The sequence below is a fragment of the Solea senegalensis genome, linkage group LG16 (assembly GCF_019176455.1).
Source record: "Solea senegalensis isolate Sse05_10M linkage group LG16, IFAPA_SoseM_1, whole genome shotgun sequence".
In the NCBI taxonomy this organism is placed as follows: domain Eukaryota; kingdom Metazoa; phylum Chordata; class Actinopteri; order Pleuronectiformes; family Soleidae; genus Solea; species Solea senegalensis.
The window spans coordinates 12,954,039-12,964,867 of NC_058036.1; the positions used below are offsets into that span (position 1 = coordinate 12,954,039).

At 41.5% G+C, this 10,829-nt stretch overlaps 1 protein-coding gene across 1 annotated transcript; it reads left to right on the plus strand.

Annotated features, from left to right (window-relative positions):
- Positions 1-286: 286 nt before the first annotated feature.
- On the plus strand, positions 287-10,288 carry LOC122783396. The gene is made up of 4 exons (XM_044048165.1): positions 287-2,548; positions 3,732-3,852; positions 4,674-5,483; positions 6,400-10,288. Exons 1-4 carry the CDS (start codon positions 481-483, stop codon positions 6,986-6,988), a joined length of 3,588 nt encoding a protein of 1,195 aa, XP_043904100.1. The 5' UTR covers positions 287-480; the 3' UTR covers positions 6,989-10,288.
- Positions 10,289-10,829: the final 541 nt, after the last annotated feature.

Sequence of the window (10,829 nt, forward strand, 5' to 3'; positions counted from 1 at the left end):
CCCAGTCAATCTCAGAGTTTGCGCTGTTCCCCTCCCCATGTCGTTCAACCAAGGCACTACTCCCAAACACAGAGTCTACGGCTGTCACCACCCCAAGAGCTTAGACGTTCACCCTATCGCTCTCCACTTGTTCAGCTGTCTGCTCATGACCTTGAGCAGGACCTGAGGGATCGTGGAGGAGGGTGGAACCGCAGTGAGCGAGAAAGGGAATGGGAGAGGGAGAGGGAAAGGGAGATGGAGCGAGGGTGGGCCCAGCGAGAGTGGGAAAGAGAGAGGGAGAGGGGGAGACTGGAGAGGGAGAGAGCAAGAGAAAGAGAAAGGAGGGAAACATCATTTTTTGGGACATTTGGGTATGGTCGGCCAGTTCCTCTGAATTCAGAGAGGGATTCTGTGTTTTTAGATCATGAACAGGGTTTAGACACAACACCACTGTTGCTTCCCCAGCCCTCACCTTCACCATCCCCCAGTGCTGCACCTAGAATGGGCACCAGTGTTGTGGGTAGGAATAGAGCTGGGTCAAAGGTTGGCCTTGAAAATGTAGGTGGTGGGATGGTTTCCAAGTTTGATAATGGGAGTATTGGTTTGGTGTTAGTTGACAGCAAATCTGGATGTGGGCCAAGGTTAGTAAGTGAGGTTGATGCTGGGATCCATCATCACAGGTGTGAAAGCAGGGACAAATATGATAAAGGATCAAGGGCTAGCATTAAAAATGGTTCTGAAATAAGAATGGGTCCCCAGGTGAAAACAAGACCAGGAGGACGGGATTTTGAAGGAAAAGTGCAATCTGGGGTAGCAATAGAAAATATGGGTCTATCTGTAAAGGAGGGACACAGGGGAGCAACAACTGGAGAAAAAAATGGAAGGGTTTTGGCAAAATCAGAATATAGTGCTGAGGCTACACCTTCAATTCTAAGTGATACCGAGAACAGGGATGGGCCAAGAAATGAACCTGAGATTGGAGCTGAATCTGATCAAGAAATAAAGCCAGAGTTTCAGGCAGGCAATCAGGCTAAAGTTAGTTCAAAACAGGTGGAGAATGTGATTGTAAAAGAAGCTGGAATTGGTCCTAAAGTTAACAATGAAGTTTATTCAGCTGAGTACAGAGTAGATGCCAAACTTAACAAAGAAGTTAAGATGACAGCTGAGCCTGACACAGTGCAAGAGGCAGTGGTTTTAGATGAGATCGGGTCCAATAATGTTGAGTCTGCAATTGTCAGTGAAGTTCTGGACAGCACTGAGACTACAGATAAAGCTGTTACTGGACATAAGAATGAAACTGCCCCAACCTATCAGTCTGATAAAAAGCCCTTGGACATTGATAAAAGTGAAACTAGCCATAAAAAGAAAGGCTCCAGGTCGCAGAAGTCCAAATCTTCCAAGTCTAGTTCCAGGACACGACCTGGCACAGCCACAGGGCTGCGACCAGGCATGGTCAGCCCACACATAAGCAGAGGGCTTGGAGACCTTGAGTCACCAGCCCCCTCTGACGGCATCGAATCCACTTGGCCTCGCCGTATCATTGTTAGAAAGAGGACTGTAAGGCAAGGTGGGGCACTCCACAACCTCCCTATTCTCCCCCCACTCCCTTCTGTCCTCTCAGCTTTAGAGAAAAGAAGACCACAAGCCCTTCTGCAACTGCGTTCAGAGAACCTTCCAACAAGCATAATAAATTTTGTGGGGCGATGCTCACTTAAAGAACCGTCCAATTTAGAATCAGCACAGGTGGCCAGTTTGGTGGGCAGGGCCTCCTTGAAGGAGCAGAACTTAGAGCACTGGAGGGTCTGCAGAGAGTTGGATGAGCACAGGACATTGGGAAGCAAGGAGAAAGATGCAGAGATAAGTAAGAAGATGAAAAGGGAGGAGAGGACTGCTACGGAAGAGGAGGGGAGAGACGAGAGAGACAAAAGGACCAAAGTGGGTGAGGAGAAAGAGAATGTTACTGTCTTTGAGGGACTTGTAGAGGAAACCAAGCAAGAAATGAGACTGGATGAACATGAAGTCCAAGCTAATGCAAACAAATCTACAAAAGTGGAGAATGATGCTGAAACAATGTCTGACAAGTTGGTGGGTATAAAAGATGGGATAAAAGAGCGACATGGACAAGAGCTGGAGGTGGTTAAATTACAAAAGGAAGAAAGTGAAGTGGAGGGAGGAGAGACACTAGGAGATCAACGGGGCCCAGAGAGTTGGGATGCTGTCCTTGACATGGTTAACACATTGTGGGATGATGGCTGGGAGAAAGGGGGCAAAGGAGGAGAAGGTGATACAGATTCCTTCTCTGGCTCTCTGCAGCGTTGGCCTCTTCTTCGGCCACCAGTTGGCTTTGGAGGATCACACCCGCCCTCCTCAGCTGCCTCAGAGCTCAGCCTTACAGAATTAGAAAGGAGAGCAAGGGAGCTGGACTCTGACCTGGAGCACTTAGACCTATCTCAGCCCCAGAGAGACAAACGTGATTTAAACAACACACTGCTGGAGCCACAGAGGCAGCGAGCTGACATGTATCAAACACACCCTGGGCCTCAGAGAGAGAAGGTTGCATTATTGACAGGTAGGTTTTTGGTTTTTTTTAAAGAATCTAATACAATAATAACAATAATATACAATTTTTTTTCTAATTGAAAAGCCTCCGTTTATCCTACGTTTACACTAAACACAAATAATTCACATTTAATACATCAATCCTCATTGTGTTTATTTGTTCATGCAAAGCAATAATCGCATTATAATCATTATTACTGTGCAGTGCATATTGTTACAATAGTTTTTTGTTGTTTTGAGCATTTTACAATTTTGTAAAACCTTCAGTTTACCTCTAGAACATATTTACTTCCTCTTCTCTGTTATCTTCAAATGGGTGCTGATTTGCTCTAAAAAGAAAAAAAACCCTGAAAATTTAAATTAAATTCTTTACCCTCAAAAGAGTTGGAAAGGTTTGCATATGAATAAAATGTACATTTTTGCAATGGAAAGAGAGTCAAATATAGGAAGACATTTAGAAATTACATGACTAAAATGTCGGATAGTTTTCTGAATTTTGCCCCATTGGAAAAATTGTGTATGAGTATGAGTATGAGTATGAGGAAACTGCAACAACTCTTGTCATTCCTCTGTAGTGGCCCAGATTTTGTATTGCTTATCTTTGCTTGGAAACATGCATAAATGTTAATTATCTTTTTATTTTATTACATTTTAGCCCAAACCAGGGCAATGACCAAACATTAATACAACCTGGAATCACTAGGGACACACATAAGTTGTTTGTTGCCTATTTGAATGACGTAACATTGTTCAGAAAAATGGATTAATTGACTCTAATTATGTTTGTTACATTATGTAACCATTTGAAACACACTGAATAGCTTCCTGTTTTCAGCAGATGCTCTTAATTGTTTTGTTGTGCGTGAATTCTTGGCTAGGATGTTGACAGTAAATTGTTTCATTAATACAGAGAACAAAATAATTACTGCCAGCAAAAGTATAGGGTCAGCAAGTGTAAGATTTAATAATCGTAACCATAGTTACTATTTTGTCCTCATTAATATTAGGACAGTACTGCAATATAACCTATGCGAGGAAATACAAAACCTAGTGGGTGGAGTGGCTCAGTGGTTAAGACCCTGTATACCCTGTGTGCGAAAGACATCATGGTCGCAAGTTTGACTAAATAAGTTCGGAATAAATAGTTGAAATGAATTGATGATATTTCCTGAGTCTTTTGTTTAATTTTTCAGGAGTGGGGAGTCGATCTCAGGTCACTCTGGAGCTCACTTCTATGGCTTCACCAGCCTCAGACACAGACAGACCTGTTGACTGGACAAGCCAAGGCACTGGGACGTCCACTGCTGGCACAAGGTAAGACCATGAGTATATGAAGGCTGACTCTCTGCCCAAATTATACTAAAATTATGACCAAAATCAATTCAAGCCAAGGCATTATACATGGCCCATGGCCCATTTTTGACAATTTTTCTTTGTTTTTTTTTTTTATTATTTTGTGGTTGCCCGCGTCAATACATTGAAATGAAACATGACACATTTAACCAGTTACTGAGGATTTCTCCAAGTCAACTGTAATAACCTTACAAAAATATAAGGCTCAAAATATTGTATGAACAAGACTGAATGTGGAAGAAATACTCATTACATATTTTATTAGTGTCTCTTAAAACCTATGCTATAAATGTGAATTATACTGTATTTTGTTGTTGCGCAGCAGATTGTTTGTAGTAGTAGTTGAGAAGCAAGTACTTTGCTTTGAAACTCAACCTCATTGTTGTGTTTGTCTGTTTGTTTCCACATCTTGAAGATGTGTGATAAAACTAAGAAAATAAAGGACTTTTTGGTTTTGAATTTGTCTTAGTACAAAAATACTTTGTGATTAATGTTTTCCTGGAAAGTTAGAGAGCTAGCACATACTTTTATAATGGTGTTTCTGTCACCAAGATGTCAATGGAAGCATTCAAATTCGAGCTCTAAAAAAAGTGCTGTTGATTGTTGTGCTGAGTCACAGACACAAACTGATTGCGTTGATCAAATTCAGTAGGTTATGAAAAAGTTGATGGCAGGATGTGGTAACTAATGGTAGATATAGCATTAGATGTCAAAGTCACAGAAAATGAATTAGACACATTTGGGAATGTAACTGTCATGTGACTGCCTTGTCTTTTTTCTAGCTCGACTAAGGAGGACAGCTCTCCAGACTCCAATATAACACTGGAGTCCGACTCCAGTGGTGTCTTTCTCTCCTTATCCAATCAGAGTCAGGAGGACGGAGGCTCCGACAGCGACCAGCCAGTCAGTGGCTCGGACTTAGGCAGCAGCACGTCACTGGAGAAAGACGCAGAAGATGGAGGCTTAAAGGAATGGGGAAGGGAGGAGAGTGCAGAGCTACAGTGGTGCTACCCGTCACTCCTCGAGACGTCACATGACGACTCGGGATTTAGTAAAACAGAGCCAACACAGTGTGGAGAGGGCGATGAACAGAGCATGAGAGAAAGTGAGAGACAAAGTAAAGAAATACCACCCAGGAAAAAAGTGACCCTAAGGGGGATTGAGTCCCCTCTTGCTCTGTCTCCCTCCAAACAAGCAGTCCGACACTTTTTAGATCCTAATCAGAAACCAATCAGAAGCTCTGGACTGGACTGTGGTGACATAGATCCCTTTGTCCAATCGGACAGCTTTGTTTACCTCGCTGTTTCTGCAAGACGCGCCTCCCAAGGTGAAGTCACCGCCTTGACAGAAGTTACCACCCTTGATACAAAACAAGATTTGATACAAACAAGACTTGACAATATGATGCCACATTTCGGCAGCATGACAACACACTTAGACTGGTCAAATCCTGAACAGGCTGCCAAGCTGACTCACCTTGGCCCACAAAAGCCAGAGGAAGGTGATTTTCTGTGCACGGACAGCTTTGTCTATCTGGCTGCTCCAGCCTGTCTCCTGCTGGGGCCTCCAGGATCCACAGCTTACAGTGGCAGGTATGTACATTCATGTTTGTTTACAATATCTCTAGTGCGTTGTATTGTTTGTGATGCAGTTTTGTTATTATAGATAGTATTCCATTTATTAATTTTTAGTCATTAGGACCAGGTTCTGGTCTCCATAAGGACTACTGGTCCTGACGAGGTCAGTGTTTATGCCAGAAAAGGTCCTAAAGAGGGATCAAATATAAGTACACATATACAGTCTGGTTTCCATGACTTCAGAGGACATCGCATTGACTTACATTCATTTCCTGGAGACTCACTCTAACCTCAAAACTTAATGACTTAATCCCAATTCTAACCTTAATCCTAAAACCAAACTCAGAAAGTCTTTTTAAAGATACCATACAAGAAAACACACATACATACACATTCTTGTACGTTATTCTTAGTGAGGACAGTCATGCCAAAATTCATGCGATTATGCCTTAACGTCAAACAGTCAATCATTCAATCCCTTTTTTTTTTGTATTATATATTAAATGTTATGTAGCACTTTAAGTAAATGCAACACCAAGTGCTTTACATTAAAAAACCCAATCACATTTACCCATGGGTATACAACCAAGAAGCTAAGGCCAGAATCAATGATACATAAACCTCATTCTAAGCCTAAAACCTGCCCTTTTTTTTTGTTGCACAATGTGAGGACCTTTCTAAAATGTCCTCACTTCCTGTGATACATGTCTATTGGTCCTCATAAAGATATACATACAAGCAGAGCCGGTCCATAAAGATTTGGGCCACACACACACACACGGTGAAGATAATAGCTTGCTTGTGCAGCCATGTCAGTGCACAGGATGATGCAGATGCCGTAGGATTGTTTTAAATAAATACATGCGAGTGATTTTTCCCTTACTTACTTCAATTCATTTGACTGATTCTGTCTGGCATGTTTTTTTTCCAGGGATTCGGACTCAGAAAGTTCAGGTTCTGGCCCTGTTGATGTATCGGTGCTGGGTTGTGATTCAGTGGCAGGAGACAGTGACTGGGACTCTGACCTGTCTGACTCAGATCCCAGTCGCTCCTCCAGAAACTGCGCTGCTGGAAACAAATCTGCCGGAGTGTCACGACCCAAGCGGCTGCCGAATGAACCCGACTGGGACTTGTTCGGAGAAGCGACTGAGCCTGAAGTGCTGACTGAGCTCTTCACAGAGCAGGACAGAAACAACAATGGCAAAGCAAGAACAGTTACCGGGGTAACCACCTGCATGCAAGGGACTCCAGGCATCCCCATGGCAACTCAGCCTGTCACTCCGCCAGTGAATCCCTCAACAACAATAGAGCAGTCGTCCACGACGAAGAAAGTGACGTGGCAGTTCAAACCCACCCAGAGGTCCGTCTGCACAGGAAGCAGGAAGGAGAAAGAGAAGGATGTGACATCATCAACGTCATTTGTAAGGTTTACGGAAATGGACGGAGGTGAGACGCATAGACCTCCCCCTTCATCTTCATCGTCATCGTCATCTTCACCGTCATCGTCGTCCTCAGGTTGACATGTGAAGAACCTTGTGCTGTTGTAATGTTTGGGAAAAGCTTTCATTGCCTGAAGCTGATTGTGTCGCTGAAAGGTTTTGTTTTGTAGAAACTGCTTCAACAGTTACAGCTTTTTCCTTGTTGTTTTTTGCCTGTGAATTTTGAATTTAGCTGCTGCCTTTGCCTTCTTATATATATATATATATGTATATATATACATATATATGTATATATATACATATATATATATGTATAAAAAAAGACTTGCTAATTGTGGCATTTATTTTGTAGATTAGCCTAAATATAAAGTATATAACCAGTTTTACTTTGGGACAGTGTGAGACTTATGTTCAAATACAAACGCTGAGAGAGAAGGAAGGTGAAATTTGCACTAATGAGGTTTATCAACAGTGCATATTTGAAACAGGGTCAAATTTATGAGTTACAAACACATATTCTATCTAAATAATATATATATTAAGAGTTAAAGAGATTTCTTTTTATAGATATAGTAAATTTACTGTACAGGATATACACAAATATAAAGACAACTCCTTTAAACTGATTAGTTTTATTCACTTGCGTTTAAATACATAATTCAGACTCAGTAAGACTGAGTGAATGTGTTATGATTAAAGCTGAAGGATGAATTTCTGACATTTTATCAACACCCCTCCCATATTATACTATATGACGACTTTAATACCTGATCTTACCGCTTCATGTATGTAATTTAAAAACTGACTTGACTGTGAATAATGTATTTTATAACCAGAGGTTTTAATAGTGCGTTGATAATATATTTTGAACACTGAATGTGCAAACATGAACAAATAATGGAAGGGTTTTCGGTGGTCACATTTTATTTAAATCCTTTATTTATTAATTACATGTGAAATTGTGAATGTAAAGATGAAGCAATATGCTTACGGACTGTTTGGTGCGAATAGTAGTGTTTAAGATTCTTTTTATTTGTACAGTTTTAAATACCAACTTGTTTAGAGGCTCCATGTGCAATGTTTTCAACGTGTCGTGAGGCAGGTTGATATGTTTGCTATTAACAATGAGGCCGTCGCTGAGATGACTCACCGCTCACAGCCTGGTCTCTCCTCACTGCTGTGTCATATTTGGCTCATCTTTGGAGGACAAACATGTTTGTTTTGGGTGTTTTTTTTTTTGTTTTTTTTTAATTATTATTTCTCTCCGATTGTCACTGAAAGAACCTCTAACAGCTTGAGCTTTGTCTGTGCTGAAAGTAAAGTGGAAGATTTCCGTTCAAATGCAAGTGGGTGGCGCACAATGTAAAAGCTTTGGCGTCTGCAGAGTGGTAGAGCTGTCCGTCATCGCAGCAGTGGTCCTAATGTCTCACAGATGAACGTGTTAATCATGACCTGATGTTACAAATGACACATGTGCCACCTTTGAAATCACACTGGTAAAGGAGAGGTGGAAGGTTTACAGAGTCATTCATGTAATAATAATTACAATAATTCCTGTTCCCGTTGAATTTCCACTTGAACCGGAGATTGATGGGTGTTATTTTTCTTGCAGTCTGTGCGGCTTTAAACTCTCCACCTGTCCTTACACACGATGACAATGCTTTGTGTAAACCAGCAGGATTTGGTAGATCCCTGAATCGCCTGGCAGGTTCAGTGATGGGTTTATTTCTGGCGCTGATGTACTTGCACGTCCTGGGAGGAATTAAGTGCTTCATGAGCATCCACCATTTTAAAGGTGCAGCTCTTGTTTTTTTTGGGGGGCCTGTCCTTGTGTCTTTCAAGGTCAGTGCTATTCATAGCTGATCTAATGACCTAATGTAGGTTTAAAATGACCACAGCGTCTGGCTGCTGGTGACTTTTCCTAACCATGTCAGTGTGTATTATTAAACGGCAACAACACACGCTCTCATTTCAGTGAGGTTGGCCTTCTGTTTCTAAAGCCTGTGCCACACTAGAGGATTTTCAAATCAGACAAATCATTTATAAACGTGGGCGACCACAGACACAACAACCTTTGTAACCGATGTTCAATGTTTTAGTCCCGAGAAAGCAGACTAGACGATCCAGTCAACACGCGGGACCACACACTCTGCGTTCAATCAAAACGATTTCAGGGAGGAGATTCCATCCAGGCATTTGAGGTTAACTCACGTAACTTAACGTGACTTGAGAATGTAAACCGTCGTCAGTTAGTACGCCGTTCAGTTGCGATACGTCTTGCCATAAATCAACAAGTTTGTCCTCCTTCTCTACCGTCCGCCGAGCTTAGGAGACGGTCTTCACGTTCATCCTCGTGGCACTGTGGGCCGCCACGTTTTTGGTTTATTTTAAACAAAAGTATGCAACATCCTGGTCCGCTCACTCTCAATGGTTATTGCCGGATGTTGTTCAGTCGTAAATATCAAACCTGTTTAATACTTGTGATTTGAAACCGGGAAGATTTTTGATGCTTCCGATGACGTTCAAATGTCAGACCCTCGCGCTACAGGATCATTCGGTCGGATCATCGGTTCAAACCACAATCAAATTGGAATTGTTCAGTTTAAAGTGACACAGTGTAGGATTTCAATTTATATTGATGGTACATCAACTCACCACGCGGTGAATGTCACCTCCGTCAAAGCCTGAGCAGGAACAAACCACCTTACATACATGTAAGGTGCTGAAGAGCTGCTTTTAAACCGCTCTAAACTTACACACACACAAGCCTTAGTACCTGCAAACAGTTCTACATAAAAACCAAAAATGGTGCAGTTCAAACTCCCTCCAACTCTACAGTTACATCTTAATAACTGTCGCTAAAATTGTTTTAGCGACAGACGTTGCACACTGGAGCCTTAAGCAGTTGTGTTGGACTTTTCTGAATGTCGTTGTGTTTCCTGGCTAATATTAGTGAACCTGCTCAGAATATACAACACCAGTCTCTTTATCACTAAACACGGCAAAGGATAATCATACCATTGCCTGACAAAATGTTACATGTTATAACAATTAAAAAACAACAACTGTTCACAATCTATACACGCACACCACAACAGCCAGGGTTGCTATTAACAGTCCATGGTACATTCACATCGATGCAGAGTCAACCCCTACATTTAAATAGATCTCATAGATTAGATTAGATTATCATACACCTAATTATAAAAATTTTCAAAATCCTTAAGGAGACAAGGAGATGTCACTGTTTGCCTTAAAGAGGCAGTGAACACAGTCTGCAGTCTTTGTAAGTTCCTCTTAGCTTGGACATATAATTCACTTCCACTTGCATTTAATGTATATATGTACAAGCAATATAAATATAAATATAAATGGAGAGGGTGTTTTTGTTATTAGAGTCTACATTTTGTTTTTGTTTTTTTTACAGCCCCCGCGTGATTTCTTCTTCTTTTTTTGATTCTATATGAGCCACTTTCCCGCCGCACTAGATCTCCGTGACTCCTGACGCGCTCATGCATGGAGAGCCGTGCTGTTTATTTGAAGAGGACGGTTATACTGATGTATAAATTGGAGCGACGACAAACTGCCTGAACAAACTGTGCGTGTTTTCACACTGCCGGACGTTTCGTGCTCCTATGTATCATTTGTAAAGGGTTGTTTCTTAAAAGTCACCTGTCTGAGATTTCCAAGTGGCACTTGAAAACCTGTTTTCTATTTGAATAGTATATTTTCTAAGCCTGCTGCTTTACACGTCTGCTGGAAGGGGATGCTTGGACCATTAAGTCCACTTTAAAGCTCACAAACCTCACAGGCCATTTAAGAGGATTGTAGTTATGTGTACTATTTTTTTTTTCCCCCCAATAATGTAATATTTGATTTTCGCTGGCATTAAACTGTGGCAAAACATCTAGTTTCACTGTGA

Coding starts and splice junctions, on each gene's coding strand:
- LOC122783396 (XM_044048165.1), top strand. CDS start 481: ATGGGCACCAGTGTTGTGGGTAGGAATAGAGCTGGGTCAAAGGTTGGC. Junction 2,549..3,731: donor GAAGGTTGCATTATTGACAG/GTAGGTTTTTGG, acceptor TTAATTTTTCAG/GAGTGGGGAGTCGATCTCAG. Junction 5,484..6,399: donor TCCACAGCTTACAGTGGCAG/GTATGTACATTC, acceptor TTTTTTTTCCAG/GGATTCGGACTCAGAAAGTT.